General features: G+C 36.3%; 1 protein-coding gene across 20 annotated transcripts in view; it reads left to right on the top strand.

Annotated features, from left to right (window-relative positions):
- Lpp (LIM domain containing preferred translocation partner in lipoma) overlaps window positions 1-27,990 on the top strand; it is an 847,859-nt gene that overhangs the window by 270,478 nt on the left and 549,391 nt on the right. For all 20 annotated transcript variants that reach the window (XR_015441150.1, XR_015441149.1, XR_015441148.1 and 17 more), the window contains one exon: window positions 14,980-15,092. Coding sequence is in view for 16 of the 20 variants with exons in the window: in XM_004834795.3 (XP_004834852.2) it covers window positions 14,980-15,092 (113 nt within the window). In the remaining 4 variants the exon portion in view is untranslated. The remainder of the gene's footprint in view (window positions 1-14,979; window positions 15,093-27,990) is intronic.

Here is a 27,990-nt window from a genome sequence, read left to right as displayed (position 1 = left end):
TGTGACTCTACACTTTGTCCACACAGGTTTATATCTTTTTTCTATATCGTTATAACAGTAGAGGTTTCTATTTTTATGTCTTTCAGTATAAGTTATGTTTTTGTCCAAAGATTTAAATAAGCTTGAAATACTTTCTGTCATATCAGTTCTATGTATATAATTCATATACCCACAACTTTTTGCTAAATCACAACCTTCATTTTTTTCAATGTAATATCACCTTCCTTAAGTTATTGTTAATGTAAATGTTCACAGAAACCCTGTACTAATGTTCATCATTTCATTTATGAGCTTCAGACATGAAGTAACTTTCTCTAGGCTTGACTCTGATATGGGACACCCCAGGAAGATTCCTAATCTTTCTGAAGTTTATTTTCTTTATCCATTAAATGGAGCTAAGAAAAGCATCCCACAGGGAGAAGATGTAACTAGCTTAGCTGAAATTCTAACTCAAATATGCATACTAAAGTTTTTCAATTTAATATATGGTAGGGATTTTTCCTAAATATGTTAGCAAAATGATAGTTATAAAAAGGAAAGAACAATGTGTGTGGAATAAAACAGAACTATTTTAAATAATATGCTTAAATTTAGAAATAAATACAGTGGTACTTTGGCTCATAAACTTCTTTCCACAATTCTGGTCGCAAATGGAATTGGACAAGAAACAAATCAAAATCAATAGTTAGGTATAATGTTGACCTAATGGAGAAATTTATTTCGGTGTGCTGAAATCTGAAGAATGTCTCTGAAAATTGTGTGAAACTCCAGACGTTATGCACCAAGAACCCTGGTCCCTGTATTGATGAATTATTCCTCCTCTGAGCTCCACTGCACTGTGTGTCGACTTTCCTCTCCATTGTGTACTTCATGCCAGGCTGAATAAGGCCCACACAGATCCTATGACCTAATTTCTGTACCTCCTTATTATGTTATTAGGCTAGGTTACATGGCAAGGTGGATTAGTAATGCAGGTACAATTAAGTTTGTTAATTAGCCAACCAAAAGTAAGGAAATTATCTTGGAGCATTTGGGTGGGCCCAGTTATCATGAGGGTCCTTAGAAATGGAAGAGGGAGAAAGAGGAGGTGTATGGAGGTACATGATTGGAGAAAAAACTCAGTGAGTCTTTGCTGGCTTTGAAGATGGAGGGAAGGGGTCCCAATCCGAGGACTGAGGGATGCCTATAGAAGCTGTGGGAAGGACAGAGATTCTCTGTAGAATAGCCAGAAAGTAAAACAGTACTGTAGACACCATGACTGTAGGCCAGGGATACCCATGACAGATTTCTGATTGACAGAACTCTAACATAATGAATGTGTGTTCTATTAAGCAATAACATTTGTAATAATTTGTTGCTGTAACAATGAAAGCTAACACACGTTTACGATGTTACACTGAAATTATCTGTTTGTATGTCTGTTACTCCTTTCAGAAAGTGAATTCTTCAAGGGCAGCATTGTACGAAAAAAATCTCAGGATAGTTCCACATGAAAGGAACATAACGTTTCCTGTGAAATACTAGAGAGAATTAGTATTTACCAAGTGTGTGTATACCAAATGCCCAAATGCTTTAAGTATTTTGCTTTTAAAATTTTTCATGTTGAGAACACTGCATAATTTCATTGAATCTTAATTTTCTCATCTGTAAAATGAGTTTGTGTACTAGATCCGGTTCAGCAAGCGTTTTTGTAAATTAAAATAGTAAATATCTTAGGCTTTGTAGAATATGGGGTGATTGTCTCAACTACTCAGTCCTACTACTGGAATGTAGAAACAGCCATAGACAGTAAGTAAATGATTGACCATAGATGTGTTCCAGTAAGTCTTGAATTACAAAAGCAGGAGGTGGGCTAGATTAGGCCAGTTGAACATAGTTTACTGACCTTTATACTGTTGGACTTTCTTACTCTGTTCTCATTTCCTTCTAATCTGATTATTCTGTGAGTTTCTAAAGTTGTACCATTAGTGTCAATTAAAGCAAGGAGCTTCCATTTGCACTTGGAGAGATAACTGATGGGATGGGTCTGTTTGTAAGAGGAAGCATAAGATTGCATGCTCAAGTGCCAGGAAGGTTACTGCCACCATGTCCTTGGCAAACAGACCTGGAACAAATGCTCTTAAGCATGAGATATAGGAGATCCTTGAATGCCAAGGTTGAGCTCACTGAATTTGAAACTCAGAGAATTGGAATTATTATTGGAGGAATACAAGCCAGAGTTAAATCCATAGGGCTCAGGAATGAAAGACATCCTTAGGCAGGGGACCAAATGAAGCAGGAGAGAGGAATGAGTTCCTCATTCAGCTGAATTATGCTATTGGGCTGGCAGACCAGGTCTGCTAAAATAGCAAGGTGCCTGAACCTCTGCCCGGAACCCATCACTAAACTTTTCAATTTAAGGTTGTCTTCCATCACGGGACTTTCTAATCTAAAGGCAGGAAGAAAGCTGAATGAATGAAATACAAAGAATGATGTATTTCTTGGAGAGCCTCCCTAGGGACAAAACTTGATGCTTTTTTTAAGAGAACACTTTTATTTTTGAACTTACTCTAATTTAAAAAACCTCATCTCTTGAATGATAAGCATCTAATGGATTTTGAAACACTCTAATGGTGTTTCAAACTTTCCCCCTGATGTGGTACTTAATTTAGGTGTGATGGTGTAGGTTCATAGGAAACAATGGGCAAAAATGAGCCCATCTGGAAACAAGCAAAAGCCAATGGGATATGTTTACCTATGTGAATACCTGGTTTGTAATGGTTGTTATTTTGACTTGGTTATGTTACTGGATATCAAGGACAAAACTACCCTGTTTCATATTTCACAATAGCTTGTTTATATCTTGTAAATTGTTCAAGAACAGTTTATTCATTAAGTGAAAAAGAAAAAGTGACCTGCTCATATGCCCAGACCCAGGCAAATGCTGGGTTACTTAGTTGCAGAGGGCTTGGTGTGGCAACTTATCGCTACTTCAGGGCTCCTGGTGCGGCTCATTTCCAGGATTACCAAACATTCCAGGGAGACCATGACATTTGTTTTTTTGGCTGTTAGGACTTCATTTTGTTTTGTTTTAGTTCTGCCCCCCTTTTCCCCCCTCTCTCTCTTCTCTTTGCCCTTACCCTCAAGTCTTTGGAAACGTGGCCAGCTAAGCCACGTAGAGTATAGCATTCAGTTGGTAAATAATTACATTTTGGCCTTGAGTCTCTAAATGCTTGTGAAGAAAGGGTTTATTGTTAAGTGGCATACCAGGTCATATCACAATAAAAATAATTCATATTTATGTAGTACAGTATAGATTTGAAAACATTTTGTTAACATATTTTTTTCAAACAAGGTCTTGCTAAGTTGCCCAGCCTGGCCCTTCAACTTGGACTCTTTCTGCTTTCGCCTCCATTGTGCTGGGATGATAGGCATGTGGCACTATGCTTGGCAGTAAAAGCATTTTTAAATTTATCCGTATTGGTCTATACAGCCTGGAGCAGTATAAATGAAAAGTGTGGTTTTTCTCATTTTATAAAGAAAGTGAGACTCAGAAATTCCATGATTTATCTCAAGTTACACAGGTGGTCAGCGGTTCAGGTGAAGTAATGTATTTTACTATTTCAGACTTATTTCTTTTATATATCTAAGTCACCTAACTGTGGGACTGATCAGGTTAACATCCTTTGTGATGTTCAGCTGGGTCTCATTCTTTTAGATTTTCAATTTCTGTCTCATCCTTTTACTCCTATTCCTTTCTTCCTCTTTCCACTCTCTCCCTCTCATTCTCCCTCTTCTCACCCACCCTGACAACCAGACACATCTGTGCCTGTACATGCTATCAGGTTGATAGCCACACAATTTCTCAAGCTTTTCTTTTAAAACATAACTGACTTGGCTAGAACTCCACTTGTTTCTATGTCAGTAATGCATGCATGTAACCACTCAGCAAATATTTTCTCAATTCATCCTCATCTCAACTGTATATGACACTGGAAAGGGTGCTGTTATGATGGGATGATTAATTATACAAGATATGTGCCCTCAGGGAGCACACAGGGCAGTGAGTTAAATGCCCCATGCACTGGACATGCCCGCAAAATGCTTCGATGGGCTAAAGAGAAGTAGATGTGGAAAGTAGCCTTTAGAGGCAGCTAAGGGTAGCTGTACAGAGTGGCAGGTGACCTGGGCTTACAAGAATCATTTGGGTTCAGAAATGAAGATACAGTGGAGAGGGTAGTCTTGATGGAGAGGAAGTACATGAGCATGTTCTTGGGGTTCAGGAATCAAGGGGAAGCCATTTGGCAGAATGCCAGGTACGTGGATTTGCAAAACTGAGCATTCTTCAAAAAGAAAGCAAGAAAACGTTCCTCCTCTTGATAGCTAGGAATACATTTAAGCAAGGACGTAAAAGATGTCTACAATGAAAATTGTAAAATTCTGATGAAAGAAATCCAAGACAACATGCAAAAAAAAAGGAACATAGAATACATTGGGCAAATTAATATTATTAAAGTGACCATATTATTCAAAGCAATATACAGATTTAATGCACTCACCATCAAAACACTAATGACTTCTTCACAGAAATTGGGAAAAAAATGAAACAATCTTAAAATTCTTATAGAATCACCAGCAATCCAGAATAGCCAGAGCCATTGTGAGGAAAAACATCCTGAGGAAAAACAAAAGCATCACAGTATCTTACTTCAAAACATACAACAAAATTATAGTAACCAAAACAAGCATGTTGGCCTAAAAACCAAAACAAACCAATTGTACAGGATAGAGAACACAGAAATTAGTCTGTTTACACACAGCCAACCGATTTTTGACAAAGGCATGGCACTCATTGGAGAAAAATATAGTCTCACAGTTGCCTAGATACTGAATCAACAAAAGTGTCCATCAATGGATTAATGGACCAAAATATGTGGTATATATACACAACGGGTCAATATTCAGCCAAAAAGGAATTAAATTTTATATTTGCAGCAATGTGGATGGAACCATGTCAAATGAAGTTGGTGAGGGATAGAAGTTGTATCCCCCCAGCCCAAGTGCAGATCTATCTCAAAGAAGAGGAGACTGGAATAGTGGTCACTAGAAACTGGAATGGGTAACATGATGGAATGGGCAGAAGGTGCAAAAGGGGCACCAAAACACAATTAAATAGAAGAGATTATTTCTAGTATGTGATATCTTGGTAGGGTCACTGTAGTCTGCAACAAGCTATGATATATTTAAAAATAACTAGAAGTGTGTGAAAGTTCTTAACACATAGAAATGGTTGATGTTCAAAGAGACAGAAATGCTAATTAGCCATATTTGGTTATTATAAATGGCATACGTGTATGAAATTGTCATGCTGTACATCATGAATATGTACCAGTAGTATCTGTCAATTAAAAAAAGGTGTCTGTTCTGAAATATAAAACTTTCAGAGCTACTCTTTTGAGCAGCAATCTCAAAAGATGTGTGCCAATGAGAAAGTTTTAGGAGACATATTTGAACCTTGTGAGCTTTCTGTTTCCTCGTAGGAGATTCATTCAATTAAAGGATTTCTTCCATAAATTGAGATGATGTGAAAACTTGGGAAACTCCAGGCAGGGTCTTTACCAAACATCCAGTTCTCCCAAACTGCAGTTCTCTATAACTCTACCCTAATTGCCATAGAAACAATTAGCCACATATGTGAGGGTTTATTTCTACATGCCCTGTTCCATTCCACTGGTCTGTATGTCTGTCCTTATGCCAGTACCATATTGTTCTGATTACTTTAGGCTTGCGATGAATTATGAAATCAGGAAATGAGAGTCCTCCAACATTGTTCTGCTTTAGATTGTTTTTGGCTATTTGGCTGGGGTGAGGGGAAGGGATCAATGGAAGTTTTCAATTTGGCACCAGTGTACTACAAATCAGGTGTTTTGGAAAAGGATGCTTCAGTTAAAGTGGAGATCATTTACATTATTAGTCTAAATATGAGGTATTAGGTATTTTGGTAGCATGGAGATTAAGAACAGTAAATGGATTGGTGTAACTTCATAGGGCTTCCTTGTGTTCAGAGTGGATGGTTGGGACCACAAGTGTGTTTTCAGCCTTTTTGATATGGAAAATTGTGATGAGATGAATAGAAAAATGCAGGATGTGGAGGTCTGCAGGTCTGTGGATGAGTGTACCTGAATTTAGTTTTGAGTCCTGAGCTATAGGTTCAGTTAATGAGGTTCAGCCAGCAGTCAGAAATACAGACATGGGATCATTGAGCTCCATGATAACTCTGGTCTTAGGCTGCTTATAAATGGTACATTAATTTAGAATTCCTTTTTTCATGTAATGCATTTATGGTTACCATGGTGGCAAGATCTAAGTAGAGGAAAGTGGTTGGGGGTACTTGTAAAAATGAAGATCTGGTTAAAGACAGTTTCCAGAAGCTTCATAGCTTGTCTTAGTTAAGAGTAAACAGAGTGCTACATAGCTGTTGACATGTGTTTTATTTTGAAGTGACTGTTATTGCTGGGGTCTGAAATCCTTAGCCTTGATCTCTTGGAGCCTAATGTTCCTGTTCTCCAGCTGAGAGAGACTAATTCACCATCTTGTGTTGTAAACACTCACTCATTTTAACTGATTACACCTCCAATGATTCTCAAATCACTAAAATTACTAATTGCTATTCCTTACACATCAAAGAGTGAATCCTGAATAATTAACCCCAAATAAAATTAGATGAATTGGCCCTTTTAATTAGAGTCCCTGCTGCTGTTTGTTCTGAGCTTCCTTTTCTTACTGTTAAGAGACTTTTAGAATGATTAAAACTGTTTAAGACTTAAACAGCCAGTGACCTTTTAATACAATATAAATCCATGAAAGCAATATTTCAGCTAGCAGGTGGTGAAGTAAATTTTTAGTGCAAGTACCTGTCAGCTCCAGTATTCCCATGGTAAAAAAAAAAAAAAAAAAAAAAAACATGCCAAAAAACAACCACCTTGAAATGAAACGAGTGTCTCTATTTGATTATTTTTAAAGCATTTATGCATTTGCTAAGTTTCAGACTTGATGAAATAAATGGCAGGGTTGAAGGAGAGTGAGTAATGGTTGGCATCATTTTATATAAATAGTAACAAGAATTTCTCAGTGAGAAGAATTTGCAATGCATGAAAGATGAAAACTGGAGAAACCACACAAGGCCCCCAGCCTCATTTGCCATTCTTGCCCTTTGGGCAGAAAAACCAAGTAATTAACACCAAGACAGAACTACTTACTAACATAAACTTTATTCAGATTCCACCGGTTGTTCTCCTAATATCTCTTTCGCAGCCTAGAATTCTACCCAGAGTCACATGTTCCATTTCGCTGCCATTTATCCTTAGGGCCCTATAATTTCAGATAGTTGTTCAACCTTCAGTTTTCAAGGCAGTCAATGATGTATAACTAGGGGTGCATATCAGAATCATTCAGGAACCTTCATAAGGTGCTCATATCTGAATCCCAGCTGTGAAAACGACAATTAAAGTATTCTAAAGTGGGACATAGGTGTGTGTAGTGAAAGAGAACGAATGCCCACGAGATTTAATGCCCTCCCTCTGTTAAAAGCCAGACTGTCTCCACACCTTAGCCACTAACATACTGAGACTCTGTCTGTGCATCTCACTCTCTCTGTCCTCGTTTCTGTCCTGTCTCCATTCCCGTCTCTGCTTTATGGGATGAAAGCTAATTCTCCAAAATTTCTGGAAGATTTGGAGGAGTTTCTGGATACTATCTGAGGTATTAATGCTGCTGAGAGCTGTCCTCACGTCTGTCATTGGAGAAGAAAGAGCAAGTACAGTGCAGACGATAGAAGTGTTTCTGGGGGCTGAAGCACCCCCCAAAACCAGATGGTGACATAAGGATGAGGACTCAGTTACTGGGATTAGAACACATGATCTCAGTAGGACAATTCACACACACACACACACGCGCACACACACACACACACACACACACACAAAGAAACCAGAAAACTATCTACTTTAAGACTGAAGTTATCACCTGCCCAGCTGTCAGCAGCATGGGACGTCTATGACCCACCAATACCAATATATTGGTACTAGTGAGACTGACTACTACTGTAAATGATACTAGTAATTGGAAAGGACTGAATTTGACTGTAGGCAAAGCACATGTGTTCACTTTCTGAGTTCAAGTCGGTTTAATGTATATTTATGTTATTGATAATTGCTATTCGTAATATTCTTACTATTTACCAAGCATCTCTTGTGTGTTCCATGTGCTTTTTAACTAGAGATTAATAAAGTAAGGAGCCTGCTGTCAAAGGTCCCATAGTCTAGGATGTGAAAACAATAGATATGCAATTAATCTAAGTGCAGAATACATGCTAGTAGTACTCAATCAGGAAGGAGCAGTGTACTGTTACTGAAGATGAAGGTGGTTCACACTACAGTTCTATACAGCAGGGATTGAAAAGTTAAATTGCCTATTAAAAGCATTTTTAGGGTCAAACCATACTCCCCCAGGTTCTCCGATCCTCTGGGGGAAGCTAAGCCTCTGGCCTCCATGGCCTTCAGTGGTTGATCCTGTCTTTAAATGGAAGGGGTATTTTTGGAAGATTCAAACAGTCATATTTTCTTGCCAATTTCTTTTTTGAGTGGTAAATTAAGATTTTTTTGTTTCCCTAGGATGTTACTTCATTCTCTGTCCACAACATGAATTTTTAAATTTTTATTTCATTTTTTTTGAGTGAGAGAATTTCACTTTTTAGTACTGGGGCTGAGTATATCTCAATAGCTGGTAAGCCCATGCATCCAGCTTCACTTATTGCCCTGTTTATTTTGAATGCCCCTTTTGGGAAGTCAAAATATATAATGTGATTTGATATTTTCACAGCAATTTTTATGCTTTTGTAAGATAAATGACTCTTGGTGGATTAAAAATAAATAGATTTTAAAATGCTATTTGGTTCTAGGTGAATTTCAGAACCAGACCTTCCTTCTTTGTTGTATTATTTGATATCCATTCAATATTTTCCATGAAGAAATGGAATGAATCTGTTATTACCAGTGATGATGAAATACAATATGATTCGATGTGATACATTAAGGTGCCTCACATTTGTACAGAGTATTTTTTCTGTAATTAAGCAAGGGGTCTATTGAGCTCAGTGAAGTTCCCAAGATTCTACATTAGCTAAATATGCAGTGAAACTGTCCAATTTAAAATCACAGCAACGTCATCCACTTTAAAGATTCTTTGGGCTCTTAATTTGAGAATTTCAAAGAACATTTGAAGCTAAGTTATTTAGAAAGATGACAGCACATTACATTTTGGCTTTGGTAAATATAGTGATGTATTAAAATTAAACACTGTTTGAGAAGATTCTGTGATTCATTTCAGAGTAGCTTTTTTGATTCTCAAAAATGCATGGTTGCAATTCACACTGATTGTATAGTAATTAAATCAAAAGGAGTGTGAATTATAAAACAACACATCTCATAAGCTATGGACAATGTCTCTTAACATACAGGTTTATGGAAAACAGACCATATTATAAGCATTATTCAGTAGCAGGCCTTTTATTTTTTCACTTGATAATAGACCAATTTTTCATGTTCTTCCCCCAAATGCTCCATGAGGAATGGCTTCCTCACTAGATGTAAGTCTTTGCCTTAATGCCATCTTAGAGAGGCATTTCTCAATCCTTTTCTTTAAAATTACAGTATCTCATTGCTACCCTAGCAGTTCTGTTTCCTTTCCTTACTGTATATTTCTTTATAGTACTTATTACCACTTGATACTAAGTATAATTTATTTACTTAACTTTTAATCATTTTTCTCTCCTTTTTCCTGGGTAAATTCCATGCACCCAGCTCTTTTTGTTTCTTTTATGTTTGTCCCCCTTCCCCAGGGTCTACAATAATGTCTGACACATAGAGAGAGCTTAGTGAATAAATAGAAGTCAGATATGGATGGATGTCATCATTTTGGGGACTACACAATATTCCAATGTGCAGTTAACAACTTGTTTTGTAACCAGTTCCATGTTGGTGAGCTTTCTGAATTTTCCCATTGTATTTCATTGTGATGGGAGTCTATAATATGTGTCTGTACATGATTTTCGGTTACTTCATAATAGGAAAATTCATCCGAAGGGGCATTCCTTGGGCTAGGGCTGTAGCTCAGTGGCAGGTGCTTGCCTGGTGTGTTGTGAGGCCCTTGGTTCAATCCCCAGTACTGCAAAACAAACAAACAAACTCATGAAATGTTTATTGCAAGTTAAAGTTTATAAATATTTTTGAAGATTTGATACCTTTTGACAGATTTTCTTGGAGAAACTTTAATATCACACCTACTTCTACTGGGAACATAGAAACATACTGGTTTCCTACTGGGAACATATAAACATATTGGTTTCGCTATACCATCAATATTTTTAAATTATTAGTTTTAATTGATGCAAAAATCATACAAATTCCTATAATGGTGTGTAATGTGATGTTTTGATAGATATATATGTTTATAGTATCAAAACAGGATGATTAATGTATCTGTCACCTCAAATATTTTTCATTTTTGTCATCATTATTTTTAATCTTGGTCCTTTTTTTCAGTGGTATAATGTTAGAAAATTAAGTACTATCAGAATCAACAATTTGTTTCTCAGTTAAGCAGCAGAAGATAAAAATGGAAGAATGATAAAAAGGTTAATTTTGTAGTGCGCAGCGATGCCTAATAAGTACCTGGCATCTGAGGATGTCTAGTGTGAGACCCAAAACGGTGAAAGCCAAGGTCACGTCCCTTCTTGTGTATCATTTATGGGAGGCAGGGGCAGTCATTGTTGTGGTGACCACAAGGACAGGTAACTTGGAAAGCCCAAGCCTTGTCTTCATAATAAACATTCTCCCAGAGAGCTTTCAAAGGGTTGTAGACTCAAAGAACAGGAACAAAATAGGAATAGTGGTGCTGCTTTATTAATGCTTCCACTCGTGCTTGGTCTCTCTTTGGGACAGAGATATGTAGTTGCACTAAGATGGTGCACAGACTTTGGCTTTTGCAATGGGCAGGCTTTTTATCGCGTCCTCTCTTCTCAGGAGCCAGTAAATGCAGTGAGTTATAGGCTTGGGAGCATGTGGTATGGTATCTTGGTGTTCTTCTTTGGAGTCAAGAAGAATGTTTCAGACAACAGCTGGTTGTTCTATCCTGCAAACCAGATGCTGTATAGCACTGGAACTAGGAGTATAAGATAGAAGGTTTTTTCTAAAACTAGGGTGCAATGGTGCACCCCTGTTATACTATCTAGTCAGAAGGCTGAGGCAAGAGGATTGCAAGTTAGAGGCCAGCATGGACACCTTACTGAGACTTTGTCTCTAAATATATAAATTAAATGTAACTGAGACCTGAGAGTATGAGGCTGATCATTCAGATCAGCAGTCTCTTCTTGTCAGAGAGAAGAGCAGAAGTAGAATGGGATAGAGCATGAAAGTGCTTCATCTGGCATACAGACAACCTATTGGATAAATGAGAGCCATCTCTTTCCTAGCGTAGTTACAGGCAGTGGAGTCAATAGGCTGAGAAGTTTGAGAGGTCATGCATTAAATAAGATTTATCCTCAATTGTTCTCTTGGCCATTGTCGTATCACAGCATTGCCTGGGAGTTTTTAAAACTATACTCAATTGAACATTTTGAAATGACATTTTTCTAAGTGATGGAAATATCTCTGTTTTATGTGCCTGTGGTATTTTGAGTATAATCCTGCCTCAGAGAAAGACAGGGCTACTTTCTGTACCTTTAAGAGTGCTGTGAGCCAAACTTCAATTGCAAGTTTAAGATTTTTTTCAAGGCCAGATGATGAGAAACTGAGCCCCCCTTATCCTACTCTGCAGCAGGAGAAAAAAACACAAAGGAGTCAAGTGATGACATTAACATTTGCATAATGAAAAGTAAAATTTCCTTTCATTCTTATTTTTCAGTTGAAAAATTTGGCTTCCTGGAAGCAACTAGGTGTTATCAAGTTCTTGGAAATCTATTCAAAACATTCTCCGTGATAATACATATGTATATGTGTTGATATTATTGAAAAGCAATATAATCCATGTTGTCTATTAAAATGATAAGTTATAAGTGTTTTTATATCTCTTAGTCTGATGTAAGACATTTTAAAGAGTGTTTCAGTCCACTATTCCAACTTGTTCTTCCATCCCTCCAAAGAACGTATTTTCTCTCCTTTTGCCATATTTCTATTTTGAAGGCATTTCCATTCTACATCTGTTTCACATGTGAGCTCTACTACACAATGCTGTAAGAAGCCTTTGATGGTTAAGCTGGAATAACGGAAAATTTTGATCTGACTTAGTAACTGATCTAAATAAAGGAGATAATTATGACGAAGTTATCACTAGGGCTTTAAGAAAACTGTCTAATTTTGCCCAGAGTGATGATGTCTGTTGGATTTAAGTTATTTCTTTAAGAAACATGCATTCCATTTTCCTTTTCTGTTCATTTTCACCTTCTCAGACTACCATCAGTCATGCCTCACTATGTTCTATTAGAGAAATAGGGTGAAGAAGAATAGAGTTGGAAGGAACCCCAGAGATAGGCAATTGTACTTTTCATTTCAAAACTAATTTGCTGTGATGTTTTGGGTTATTCATGTGGCTTCTGTGGGCCTTTGTTTCTCCTTTTGTAATATGATCTCCAAGATGTCATTCAGTTTTATCTGATACTCTGACAATTCTCATGACATAACAGAATCTGGTGAATTAAAAGTGTGTTCCGAAATCCTCTTTAAGGTGACCATGAAAGATACAGGTCCAGATAGAGCATTTGAACCTGCATATTAGATTGTGAACTTCAATTTAGTAGTCATGTCTTCAGCACCTTAGATTTTCTTTGCCTCACTGCTGAAGTCTGTTTTGCATGGGTTCTTGCCATGCATTATAGCTTTTAAAGGCAGAAAAATACTTGGTGACAGTTCTTATTACTTAACAGCTTTTCAATATTTTTTTCATGCACTCTGTGGCCAAATGCACTTCTCAATCCTGCCTGCACATTAGAATCCCCTGGATTTTCAAGGACTACTGGTCCCTTATCTACTCTCTCCACGCCTGTTACCATATCCCCAGGATTGTGATTGAATTGGTACAAGATAGAGTATGAGCATCAGCTCTTTTAGATAATATTCCTTGGTGATTCTAGTATGTAGCCAGTGTTTATAAAAACTTCATAGAGTTAATAAGTATTTTTGAGAGCTAGGTCCTTAAGAAGAATATGGACTAAGAATATTTCTAGATTTGTGCTACCTTTAAGAATAAGAGAAATGGAAAAAAATTCATATGACATAATTTCTTCAAGCTTTTCAATCCTGTCTGTCTACATTAGGAATAATATGATATTTTGCTTGAATCTCAACGTGTAGTCTCAGATCTAATAGTATCAGAATCATTTTGGAACTTACTAGAAATGCAAATTATTAGACTGTTCTCCAGACCAAATTAATCAGAATTTATGGGAATGTGACCCAGAGATCTATATTTTAACAAGACCTTTCAGAAATCTGGATGAATGCTGAAGTTTGAGAACTACTCATATAGAGGGTTGTTGTATGTTTTAGAAGTTGTGTGTGAGAGTGTTGCAAGCTGAATACTCTAGAGGTAGTATTTTTGACAGCTTGGTAGTCTGAATTTGGCTAGGGGCTGGATTTGGAACCTGTTGGCTACTCTTTTGATTCTAACATAGTTGTTTATAAAGCCATTGGAGACCCAGTGAACCATTTCAGAGGTGTATCAGAAGAACCAAGCCAACATACCATACCATCTCTCTACTGTGCCCTCTCCTTCATTATTAAACTCTTCTTTCTCCAAAGATCTATGCTGTGACATCTGATGCTATGCAAGAGGAAATAAATCTTAAACAGCTGAAAGGCAAGGAAAAGCCACTTATTCATAGAGGAGAATATTTTTCCAACACACCAAAAACATTATTTTTAAAAGGAAAGAGGAAAAATATAAAAACTGTTGAAAGAAGAAGTTTCTTTTGCCAATAAAGTTTCCCAAAAATTCTTTTAAAAGATTCTTTACCATGAAGTGTGTAGCTCTCTGATTTTAGAGATTAGATGCACTCTTTCAACGGCTACACTTGGTGGTCAGAAATGTTGGGCTTTCTTGGTATGCTGAGCCTCTTTTCTTCCTGTTTGGATTGTATTTAGATTTCTACTCATTCTTATTCTAGTTTCTCCTCATGGGTGCTGCATGCATTTTTAAACTTTAGTAAATTCTATTTTAACCAACAACCTTCCATGCATGATACAACTGAAACTTTTCTAGGTGTGTATCACACTAGAATATTCCTCACCATTCTCATTTTTATCATCTACTAATATTTATTTTACTTTCCAATATTTTGCTGTTTTATGACTTGACTTTTATTCTCCATTTGCTGAAATTATTTTTTACTGGTAAACTTATATTCCCCCTCTTTTTCTGCCCAGAGTGGACTTGCTCAGTATATTGTAAAGTTCAAGGACAATTATATAATCTAGTACAGCCTCCCTTGTTCTTCCAACTGGACATAAGCTTTATTTTATGGTGATTTCCAAAAAGTTTTTTTTTATACTTTTCATACACTGTATCTTGTATTTCCCTGCTTGTATTCATGCTTTTTCCTCCTCTACTTGGTTATAAATTTATTGAGGGCAAGCATCAAGTCTTACACAATTTGTTATTCCCATTCCCCAACCCAAGCACATTTCCTGGTTTTGCTAAATGTGTTTGACCCCTCTTGACCAGTTTTTTGTGCCACTTCTAAATATCAAATCTGTTCCTCCTTCCCCAGAAAGTTAAGGCTATTAATTAAACTGAGGAGAGATAAGATAGGAAATAATTGCTATCCAAGGCAAAAAATTACACGTCAAAGCCAAATACAAATGAGTATAATGCCAGCAAATGTAACTTTTAAAAGACTTTTGTAAAATTGCATCCCAGTTAACTTCATGTGTGACTTCCTTTCTACAGGTGACTTCCTCCCACCACCTCCTCCACCTCTGGAGGATTCCAGCACTCTTCCACCTGGCTCTGGAAACTTTCCTCCTCCACCGCCCCTCGATGAAGGTGTTTTCAAAGTGCAGGTAAGAGCTATGGTTGAAGCCATGTTTGTAAGCCATGCTTGGAAGCTCATGAATTCAGTGATTGTTTCTGTGGTGTATAAACATTTGTCCAGAGCCTATTCAGAGCTTTGCAGCTTGCGAGGAGCTAAAGCACTTTAATACAGAATTCCCAGCTCAAGTGTCTCAGAGTTATGCTGGCTTATACTCTGAAGCCCTAGAAATCTTTTTACCTACTAATTTTGTTTCAAAACCAAAAGCAATTTTTTAGAAATGCTTGGAAAAGTCCATATTTTCTTGTTAACCCAGGGAGACATAGGCCTTTCTGTAGCCTTTCCCCCACCTCTACCCACAAACATTGCATCCTGCATGAGTAAGGCTGGTATTTTAAGACTCTGCTTGATCACCATGAGTCCCAGTTTGGCAGCAACATCTTTCTAACAAAAGCAACAACAAAAAGCATCAGAGTTTTCTCTTCTGGGTAAGTTCAAGTGTGTGTATTACAGATATATACAGATTATACCGAAACATGGTGCTCCATAGAGTGTAGGCTGCAAAGAAACTTAGGAATGAACACAGAAGTGACATTAGAGGTTCTTCTTAGATTGACCATGGGTATCTGATGACTAGAGCCATCATTTAGGATCAAGATATCATACATATCAGAATAGAAAACTAACAAAATCATGGAATTATTGTTTTATTCTTAGGTATGATGATGTTAGTATAGAAAGATTGACGAAAAATAGGGTACTTGTCTTTTAGAGAAATATTTGAAGTATTTCCAGATGAGATGGAATAGTGTCTGGCGTTTGCTTTAAAATACCAAAAGTATAAAACTACTAAATGAGAACTACTACATGACAAAAGAAAAAGGTCAGCTACGAGTTCATAACTATCGTGCGGTCCACATTTGTACATGTTTCAAATTTCCCATAAGTAGTGTAAAGGAAGAAAGGCCATAGGGATGAAGTGCTTAATGCAATTTAATCTATTTTTTTTTTTTTTTTGCTTGCTTTCTGTAAATATTGGGTTAGGAGACATAAAGGAAGAAATGACTCATTCATTCCACAAATATATAGCTATTATTCAAGTATTAGAAATTCTCTAATGAGGACGATAGGTACAGCTTGTCCTCACGGAACTTAAGTGTCAGTGCATTAATGGATATAAACAAAGTATGCATTGCAGTGTACAGTGGAATTGGGTGTTAGGGGAAGCAGGGAAGGGGATACAGCTTTCTAGAGTGAGCATGGTCAGTAAGGTCTCATTGAGAAGATGATATTTAAACAAAGACTAGAAGGAGAAGAGGAAGGAATGAACCATATGGGTTTTCTTGTGGAGATTTTCATGTAGTTGATGTCAACAGAAGAAGCTTTTAATAGTATTGATCTGTCAAAATAAGTACCATTTGTAATCACTAGGTTTCAGTTCATTTTTGAGTCTAGATCTTTTGAATACTATTAAAAATTTTGAGTCTTGCATAAATAGCACACATTTTCTGTATTCCTTTTGCTCCTTGATACCAACTCCAGAATTCGGTTGTTAGTAGAGACAAGAGTTCTACAAAGTTAATATTTACTTTATGGGGCAGAATCTTTGGCAAAAGAAAAGTGATTGACTTTCCTCATATAAAAAAAAAACACCTTTATTTTGCTTTGTATAGCTTTGGCCTTCTTTTGTATGTGACATTCTTTACATATTGCTTACTTTGCAGAATTTACAGAGTCACTTATTCTCTGTCCTGGATTGCTATGGAAACTATTTTGTTGCGTTTAAAAATCTTTAGTTTTGATAAAGTTGTTTGACCTAATGAATGAAGACTTGTGTTTGAAAACTAGTCAAGCAGCTATTCTCCTTGAGCAATTTTGAGCAGGCCACACTTAGTACCAGTGTCTTCATAGTTTTAAAAAAAAAAAGCTAAATCCATCTAATTTTGATAATTAGATGACATAAAAATGGAGTTTTTTTGAAGTTGTTAAACTGACACTATACATACAGAGATTTTGATGTAATAATAAATATTATTATGTGAAACTAAAAATAGAAAAAATAGTCTCTTTAAAACAACAACCAAGGACATCCATCCATCCATCCATCCATCCCTTGAACACAGGATGCCTTTTCATTTGCTTGTGTCCTCTTTAATTTTTTTCATCAACGTCATGTAGTTTTCACTGTAGAACTCTTTTACCTCCTTTGTTAAAATTTATTCATGTGTTTTATTTTATTTCTGTAACTATGAAAAAGGGGATTTTATTTTTCCAATACTTTGCTTTTGTCACAAAGAAACACTGTTGATTTCCGGACATTGATGTTGAGCTTGCAACTATACTTAAATTGTTTTTTAATTTAATAGGGTTTTGTGGGATCTTTAGGATTTTCGATATATATGATCATATTGTGTGCAGACAGGGACAATTTGACTTTCTCTTTTCCAATTTGGGTGCCTTTTAATTCTTCCTTTTTGCCAATAGCTCTGGCTGGGACTCCCAGTACTGTGTTGAATAAAATGGGTGAAAGTGGCCATCCTTGTCTTGTTCGTGAGGCTTTCATAAAATTACAAAATGTGTCTTTCTGTGTGGACTTTGTTCTGATAAATGTACTCAAGCTATGGCTTTGTTTTTGAAGAGGAAGGAAATAAACAAAAAGCCTGTTGCCATGTTGGCTTATGTTCTCTGTAAAACAGAAGGGAGGGAGATAAAAAATAAAGTAGGATTTGCCAAATGGAAAAGGACAAATCTGGTAGAGAGAGTGTGTTATTTTTGAGACTCTTCATATGGAAGATTGTTGGCAAGTTTTAAAAAAGTGGACATATCCTTCCGTTGGATAATGGTAACTTGGGTGTAACAGTAACTTGGCTCTGTTCTGGCCATACTTATACTACCTTTAGATATGAACTATAAGACAGCCTGAAGTAATATGATCACCGGAAAAAATTTTGCACATTTTCCTCTCAGCTCTGGTGAAACCTCATGTTGCCAAGTCAAAATTATAGCTGGTAAATGTGTGTTTTTATGTCGAAGTCTGTTTATGTTTCCAGCCAGATTTTCAAATCAGAGCCAAAAGTATGTCTACTAAGTGTGACTATGAGAATTTTAAGATATTCAGGTCTGAAAGGGACCTTAGAGATCATTTAGTCAAACCCTGGCGCCAGGCATCTAGGCACAGTCCTTTTAAGTACTTGCTGAGTGAATTAATTATATTTTCTTGGAAATGGGGAAACTGAGACCAAAGCAGTGTGGATTCTGTAGTTTCCAGCAGAGCCTCTTCAGAATTTGGCCTTGACCTTTTCCCACTGTACCAGATGGCTCAAGCACTTGATTTTGCCTCAACACTCTGTTGAGCTGTAAAGTTCTGGGGATACTTGCCTTCATTGAGAAGAACCAGGTGCTGCTAGAGTTTTGCTTGGCTCTCTGAATTTTTGATATATACTATAAACTTTTTCTTTGCAAAATGTAGATAAGTATTGTCAAGAATTCTTGTTTTAAGAATTCTCATTTTTGTGGGAAATGAGAAATCTTGGAAGAAGATCAGTGAGGATTTTAGTTTGCTTTTCTGTCAGGATCAATTTGACCTCAGTGCCTGTGAGTTTTGGAGTGATTCTAGAGCAGCCGCTTCACTCATTTGCTCTTCATTCAGTGAAAACTGAACACTTTTCTATAAGTGAATATGTATTGTAAAGATTAGGGCTTAGAACTTGGCCCCATGATTCAGCTTTGGTGATTCATGTGTATCTATGAATCTGTCTGTTTCTTCCATGTTTTCCATCTTATTAGAATACAGATTCTCAAAGTTGGTATTAAAGATCTTCTGGATTACTGGAGGATCTGTTGTGATTTCACCCTTTTCATTCCTAATTGCATGGATATGAGTCTTTCTTTTCTTGTGGTAAGGTTGGCTAAGGGTTTGTCAATTTCATTTAATCTTTCAAAGAACCAACTCTTTGATTCATTGATTCTTTGTATTGTTTTCTTAGTCTCTATTTCATTAATTTCTGCTCTGATTTTTATAATTTCCTCCCTGGTATGAGTTTAAGGCTTGACTTGCTTTTCTTTTTTGAGAAGCTTGAGGTTCAACATTAGGTTTATTTGAGCTCACTCTATTTTTCTGATATGGGAATTTGCCACTATCTAATATGTACCAGAAAAATAAAAAGTAAAAAAAAAAAGAACTTGGCCTCAGAGGCCTGGTTAAACTGAATCTCAAACCTTGGGAATATTATCTAGCTTTGCTCTGATTTGATATCAAAGTGGACAGTTTCCTTTTGTTTTCAGCCAGCCTTTAGGTACATTAGACTCCTTAGAGTATTTATTAAAGGGGAAAAATGTCTCCTAGAACTTCAGGTTTGCACAGGAATTTGAGATCATACATGTAAGTCACTGTCTATTGTTTGAATCTTGCATTTTTTTTCAATTTAACAAAACTTTTATGGATGACTCACAGGTGAGACAATGCTGCCAGATAAAAAATGGATTAGTTAAAGCATTCAGAATCAAGTTTTGGAGATATATTACATATAATATTTGAACATAGTTTCTAAATTAAAGCATGACATAGTAAATTATGTTCAGTCGTAATGCTTTGATCAAAAGCACAATCTAAGTCTTGTGTTAGTGATGGGGAATAAATTACTTGGAATTGTGTATATTCAAGTAAGACTTTTAGAAACAAGTTTAATGAATTTGAACTTTGATGGCTGGGAAAAACTAATTTTAAGATGGCAGAATGGATTTTTTTCTTTTTGGTCATTAACTAGAAAGAGTAATAGTACAGAGGAAGAAAAGCACAAAGTGTCACCCTTTGTTCTGAAACTATTGGGGTTTTTTTTTTTGCAGTTGATTATTATTAGGATAAATAGAAAGATGTTTCTAGCAGCTCAATTTATAATAGATAAATCCTCAAAGCAGCCTGTATACCCATCCACAGATGAATGGTTAAAGAAAATATCTATACAGAATGGAATACTTCTCTGTAGTAAAGAAGGAAAAGTTCAAGACACTTGTAGGAAAATGGGTGCACCTGGAAAATATAACCTTGAATGAACCAAATCAGACACACAAATTTAAATACCATATAGTATCTCTAATTTCAGTAAGGCAAAGTACAAACTTTGTGAGTTTAATAAGAGCATGATAAAGGATGGATAGCAAGGGAAAAAGAGATGGATCTTTCGCAAATGGCAAAGGGTCTTAGAGATCCAGGGCAAGAGGAGAAGGAGATGGGAAGGAGAAACAAGTAGAATTTATAAGTTTATAAAGTTTATAAGTACTTCTGAAATAAATTCAATCTTTCAAACAAAAACTTCATATGAACTGAAAAAATAAGGGATTTAATAGTACTGTTAATAAACTTCAAAAAGATGTTGTCTTTAAATATGGCTGCTTCTTCATCTTCTTTCAGCTTTCTCCCAGTCTACATATATGTAAGTTATAAATTTCCATACAATAGCCAGCATGGGGACGCACACCTGTAATCCCAGCACATGGGGAGGCTAAGGCAGGAGGGTGCCATGAATTCCAGGCCAGCTTGGCCTACACATAGAGTTCAAGGCCAGCCTGAATTACAAAGCAAAACCCTGCCTCAAAAAAACAAAAAAGTTCTGCCACCTGCCTCGCAAGCGCAAGGTCCCGAGTTCGATCCCCGGTACCAAAAAAAAAAAACAAAAAGAAAAGAGAAAAAAAATACATAAAGTATAAAGTAGCTCTAAAAGGCTTAAAGCCAAACAGGACACACCTATCTACTTTGCCTGTAATACCAAATTCTGTTTCCAGAAGCAACTACTTTCCATTACTGTTTTATATATATGCACTTCAATAAAATGCCTAAATTTCTGTCAACTGATAAAAGGATAAAGGAGGATTTTCGAACCCATCATACTGCCTCCATTGCCTTACTCCACCTCCCAAATGTGGCTATGTTAAAATTTCTGTTAGGGCTGGGGATTTAGCTCAGTGGTTCTGCTGCCTGCCTGGGAAGCGCAAGGTCCCGAGTTTGATCCCCAGAACCATTAAAAAAAAAAAATTTCCAATTAAATCCATATTTACTGTTTCTGTTTTTTGTAAATGATCTTGTAAGTTTTTCATGTATTTATTAACATTTCTTTGTATTTTATGAATAAATCTTCCTGTAATTCTGTGGTTGGTTATATAAGAGTGGATTATGGAGTCTTTAATTTTCTACTTTGTATATTTCTGTACAGTTTAATGCTTTGTAAGAACACCTACATTTGCCTTTTTAATTACTTAAAGCAAGAAAATATTTCCACTTTGAAAAAAAAAAGAATGCTGAGTTGTTTGGTAGACTTCCAGGAGACCCTTGGGGACTTATTTGCTGACACATGTTGGCTTCCAATTCAGGTGTCCAATGTTTAGCCTCCTCTTTTACGACAATTTTTCTTGATGCTGTTCATGACCTCTAGTTAACAACCCCTCACTCTGCCTCCCTTGTTGTGGCCTGGCCCTGTGGCTTGATTTTAGTTGCTTGCTGTCCAGTGGTTGCATAGTTCTGGTTTTCATCTCTACTTTTCTATTCATCTAAGCAAAATGACTATAGTTGCTGGAGTGTAACAACAGTCCCTCTTGCTCAGAAAACAGACTATTTTTGTCCACCACTCGTTATTCCAAATGTTAAAATTTTCTTCTTTTCATATGAAGTATAATTCATCCCTTTACGATTTCCTCACACTGATTTTCTTTCTTACCTTCTTGACCAGTGACTCACAGTCTTAAAAAGGTCAGACCAGGAAAGAGATAGGTATTGTGTGTATAAAAATATAGTGACTGTTCTCAGGGTAGACTAAGAATGGTAAAACCTAAACTACACCTGAAATTAATGGGAAAGGAGGAAAAACAGAAAGCTCTGGCATAATTTGCTTTACAATCAGCCTCTAAAAGCTTTTCAGCAAATTCAGTCCCATTCTTTTGAAAGTAGTTTTAAGCCACATATATATGGCCTATAGTTATTTTTCTATTTATTCACATTCCACATTTCTAGCCACAGAGGAGCTGAGTGCATAGCCATGGGCACTTGTATACAGGAGCCCCGAGAAATAGGCTGCTGGACTGGATTTATGTGATCTACCTTCTTAGAGAGGTTGTCTCTTACATGGCTTGTTTGTTGTATGAGGAGGAGGGCAAAGGAAAAGAGACAAGGCAGTGAGATTAAGAGTGGAGGGCAGTGGGAAGCATTGGCAGAACAAAAGCAGCATGGTTAACACAAGGTCTCCTCTGCTCTGGAGTGCATGTCCTTTCTATAGGGTGAGAATACAAAGGCATCTTGACCCATGAAAGTATACCAAAGGGATGATTAAGATGCTTATTTTTTTATCACCATTAAATACAGACATTGGTTTCAAAATCTAGTAAATATGTTGATTAAAAGTTACTTTTTTCTCATAAATAAATATAATTATTTCTCAATTAAAAATCTTAAGAATAAAATGTAAAGTGAGATAAAATAAAATCATAAAATTACCATATCCACTTTAACCAATCTAGTTTCTATTAATGACAGCTGAATTTCAGTAGTTTATATAGTGACCACTGTCCTTTAACTTTGTTCCCCAATGCCCTCATTTATGCTCATGGTTTTTAATTAATTTCATCTGTAAACATTGTATGCCCACCATCATTGTTTTAAAATTATGGGGTTTTTTTAACAGTTGACTTTGAATCATACACTAAGCAAGGTGTTATAAATAAATCTAACTTTATACCTTTAATGTTTAATGTTTAACATTGCCAAGGTTACTTATTTCTTTTTGTACCTTAGAATTATTATGTAGTTGCTTTTATTTCACCCTGCTAGACTCTTTTAGCATTTATAGAATGTCTCTTAGTAATAAATTTACATAGTTTTTCCATTATAAGAAATAAAGATTTTGTCCTCTTAAATAAATTCCTTTGTTTAAAAAAGATGCTTATTTGTTCATGGCTCTAAGCCTCGTTCATTTTGGGTCAGCAAGCCCTAGTTGATTTGTAGATTGTGATTCTGGCAACAGCAGTAGCAGGAGCAGCAGCAGCAGCAGGTTGCTTTGTGAAAACCTTCTGTTTTTATGGTTCAGTTTTATAGGTCAGTGTATGTTTAGCAAGGATAGATGGGTTCATTGTCATGCTGCTTGCTGGCTCTGGTCACTGTGACTTTGCAGAAGAGAAAGTCAAAGATTTTCAGTTTGCTTTTTGCTCTGAATAATCTTCTAGTTGTATATTCAGATGAGAAGAGAGGGATGTGTTTGAGAGTAGCAGGTCTACAGTTGATAAGGATTGTTTCAGTTAGGATTTTCAACTTTTTCACGGAATGCCATATTATCCTCCTCCTCCTCCTCTCCTTCCTCCTTTTTCTTATCAAGCCCGGGGGCTTGTACCTGCTCTGTAAGAGCCCTACCACTGAGCTACATCCCAGCGTTTTTTTTTCCTCAAAGAAGTAAAGCTTTCCCTGGGATTGATAATGAGATATTTATGTACATAAATGAACCTCAACCTTTATCAGCCCAATTTCTGTAAACTTATATAGCACCCATTCATGCTCTCTGAGGAGAAAGATTCATGCTCTCCCAGGAGAAAGATTAGTCAATCTCTGGACAAAGAGTCTTATGGGGACATTGGCTGTGGTATTTTGCTGTATGTTGAGATAACCAAATGAAATTAGTTTGGCTTTAGCTCCTGAATTTCTGTGCTTACCTATTAAGAAATTTTTTTTTGCTCAAAGTTAACAAAATTTCCATTTACTCTTTCTGACTCCTAAGAAGTTTTTATACCATTTTATCTCTCCCATCAAGAGTCTTATTGGCTTCATTGAAGTTGAAATATATTTATGGGGTTTTTACTATTTATAAAAAACACCAACTGATTCCTCAAGGTGAATATAATTACTTTGGATTACAACATATACTAATACCATTTTTTAAAAAGGAACTATAAGTTAAAAACAATGAAAAAATACATGTTTTCTACTTATGAAAAGAATAGAAGGAAATCAAACAATGTATATTGAATATTTTCAATCATGTTTTTCAAGGAAAAACTGTGATCTGTATATACACACTCACTACCAGTATATACACCATATGAACTGTATGTAGTATTCTTCTAACTTCATCCCAAATAAAATAATTTTTTGAATGTTTTCTACATTTTTTAACTTTACAGCACCTCTCTTTTAATAATCATTTCTTGAGATACATTGCATAGCCACATTAGTACTAGTTAAGATGTAACATTTTCTTTTCATAGTCCTGCATTTGTTTTATTTGATATTTCTTTCTCTTTTTTTGTATTCCTCACCTTGCATTTTTTTCTCTTCTTTTTTATCTGCAGTACTTCATTAAGTAATTTGGGGGGGGGCTACTGGGGATTGAACTTGGGTCCTCTTCATTAAGTAATTTTATTGGAAATTTGTGTAAGTGGTATATACAGTGAATCTTCAAATATCTGAAAATGACACATTTTTTGTTGATTTGGGTAAAGGGCTACAAATAGAAATAAAAGATCAAGTTTGTCTTACTTTAGTATTCTACAAAGAATTCAAGATTATTATTTAATATTGATAAATGTACCATAATAATATTAGCTTTTAGGTTTATAACTGATTTCTAAAATGTATTAATTGCATAAATCATGAAGAAAACAAGTGACACACTACCTTTGATAATTATCCACACATTTGCCTTTATTGAGCTGTACTTTTTTTTTTATAATGCTTTCAGTTTCTGTGTAATGTCCTTCCATTCAATCTGCAGGGGTCTTATTACCCTGACTTTCAGGACAAGTCCAGTCTACAAGCACTCTGAGCTTGTATTTTGCTTTCAGTTTCTGTCTAATGTCCTTCCATTCAATCTGCAGGAATCTTATTACCCTGACTTTCAGGACAAGTCCAGTCTACAAGCACTCTGAGTTTATATTTTTCTTGGAATATCATAATTTCTCTCTGACATTTGAAGAACATTTTTTGCCAGGTAGGGGTTCTTGTTTGGCACTTTTTCTTTTAGTATTTTAAATGTATCCATCTACTGTACTCTGGATAGCAAAATGTCTGCTGAGAAATCTGAAGATAGTCTTACCAAAGCTCCCTTGTATGTGATGAGTCTTGTCTGCACTCTTGTTACTTTCAAAATTTTTTGTCTTTGACTCTATAGACAGTTTGATTGTGACGTGTCACAGTGCTTGTCTATTTGAGTTCTTTTTACTTGAAATATGTTGAGCTTCTTAAAGGTTTATATCCATCACATTTGGCAAACCTTGGCTGTTATTTTAAAATATTCTCTGTACCTCCTTCTGTCTTTTTGCCAATCCCCAAGGCATATGTTGGTCTGCTTCATATGTTTCAGTGTCCTGCTGCCATACTGTCAATTGTTTTACTTTTTGTTTCCCAAACTAAGTAATTAGCATAGACTTATCTTCAAGTTCAGATTTTTTTTTCCCACAGTAATTGTAAATTATACTGCTTACTTCCAGAATTTCTTTTCAGCTTCTTTTTATGCTTTCTTTCTCTTTATTGGTATTTCCATTTCATTTCATTCATCACATATATAATATACTATACATATATTATGCATTTTATCCTTTTCTTTCTTTGGTTCTTTGAGCATATTTAGAATAGTAATTTTAAAGTCTTGTCAAGTATACCCCACATCAAGTCATTTCTAGGGACAGTTTTTTTGGTTCTTTTTTTTTTTCTTTTATTTTTTTCTCTGAATGCACTGTACTATTTACTTTGCATGTTTTATGATTTTTTTTGTTGGTGTTGTTAAAGTATACATTTGAATCTAATGATGTTGCAACTCTAGGCTTTGACACCCCACCTCCATTGCTGCCTTTCTGTGCCAAAAAGCAACTCAGAAGGAAACTTAGTCTTAGGCATTTTTGGATCCTATGCCTTCTGGGCATGTGCAGCAGTCTTCTGATTTCCTACATATATGTGGTTGGTTTTGAATGTGCTAGTCATCAATGTTTGTCTCCCCAAACAGGAAAAAGTAAAAAATGGAGGTAGAGGGAATAGTGATCCTTTAAATACCCAGAAAGTCACTTCAGTATGATTGGAAGGTACAACAATGACAGCTGCTTCTTATTCGGCATGTCTGTGGTCAGAAGCTTCAAGCAATGATCAGAGCACGATTCGCTGGTACTTGGAATACAAGGTCCTTTCTTACCCACTCTAGTACCTGCAAGCTCTATACCAGCTGCTCCAGGAACACATGCATAGCTACCTGCCAACGGGCTGAGAGGTGGACGATGGATAACTGCTACTGCTAAGAGCTTAGTTAACTACAGGGTACCTTCCCAGGTTTTGCCTTAAGTGAATATATAGCTATAGCTATAGCTATAGATATATAGATACAGATATATATGAAGTCCCCGAGTTAGGAATGTGTTCTGTTCCAGGAGAACATGTGTAAGTTGGATTCCTTACTATGTCCAACAAAGTGAGTCTTACATACCTTTGACACAAATATACAACATACATTGCTTTCCATTTCCTAGCAGTCCCCTCCACATCATTACTGCTTTTCCTTTTGCTTCCAGATGTCCTAGGTTTTGATTGAGTACTGTGATACTGTACACTATCACACTGTGCAGTAAGCACACAGCAGCACAACTGTGACAATGTCTGACAGGCACGTGAGCTACTTCTGCAATTGGTTGGCATTTACAAATGTTAGTAATTTGAGGCCTGCTCTTTTCTATGAAATTTCACATCTCAAATGTTCGGAAATTGGGGACTTACCCAATTTTATTATACCAGAATCTCAAAATATCATGGAAGAGACCTGTGGAAATCATTTAATACCACAAATATGAAGCCTCAGATTTAAATGGTTCTAATCCAGCCTGTCATTCTTGTGATGAGGAACCTGGGCCCCAGATTTCTTAATGAATTGTTCAAGGTGACACAGTACTGTACTCTCAAGCCTGTACTGTTCTTATGTCTTTCTTGTTCTTTCCCCCTTTAGCAACTGCTTGAAGGGTGGATCACAATTTATATTCCCATGTCACTCATGATCCTTATTCTATTGTGAGGATATACAGTATTTACTTCACAGATATTTGTGGATGATTGATTAATTTATCCTTTGATCTGGTAGTAGTTCTTTGGGACTAGACTGCAGAGTGTCTACCATGTTCATCACCTTTTGATGCATTTGGCACTGTTATATCAAAAGCACATGAAGGGTTTAGCATGTGCCACCTCTGTGCACTGATTCAGGGTGGTGGGGAAAGGAAATGGAGAGGAAGTCATATTACATGTACATCTTGAACAAATCAAGCTCTTGTATTTTTAGTTCTTGCTACTGTTTGGGAAGTGTAGCCTGTGTTCATGGCAGTCTGGCATGTGTTTTCTTAGTGCCATTTCAAAAAGGGGAAAAATAAATATGGGATTTTTTTTGTGTAGTGAAAATAATAAAATCACATAGAGTTTCCCCTTTTTCTCTTGATGAAACCTCAAACCCCCTAGGAGCAGATTCCTCAACCTCAGCTATGCATGTCAAAGCCTCATGCAGAACAGGATACTGGAATCAGCAGAACTTAGTATAGCACAATCTGCCCTGGTGCCCCAGAGAGACAGTGAGCAGGGAAGGCAGGGGGTGGAATAGTAATTTTCCTCATATTCAGGGTCTAGATGTGCCAGCTCCCAGATTGTTGCCCCCTGGAGAAAACTAGGTAGAGATACACATAGCACTGTAGTCCTTTGCCAAAGCAATTCTTTTGCCTGAGTATCTACTTTTGTAAAAGTTTCCCTGAGTGTTTTAGGGCTGCTCCCCGAATTAAAATACATGAATTACTTCTTAGTAAATATGAGGCCATTTAGAGAATTTTTGCAATCTAAGGGTATATCTCATCAGCATATAGAAGGATAATTTTACTAGAATGTGGTGTGGCTCATCAGAAGGGGCAGTGGTAGCAGGGCTCGAGTCAACTCAAGG

This window comes from Heterocephalus glaber, unplaced genomic scaffold, assembly GCF_053883595.1.
Source record: "Heterocephalus glaber isolate CG9 unplaced genomic scaffold, H.glaber_assembly_v1.0 deba00001504, whole genome shotgun sequence".
NCBI lineage: Eukaryota > Metazoa > Chordata > Mammalia > Rodentia > Bathyergidae > Heterocephalus > Heterocephalus glaber.
Note: the sequence above shows the minus strand (reverse complement) of the source record. Positions and strands in the feature narration are given on the sequence as shown.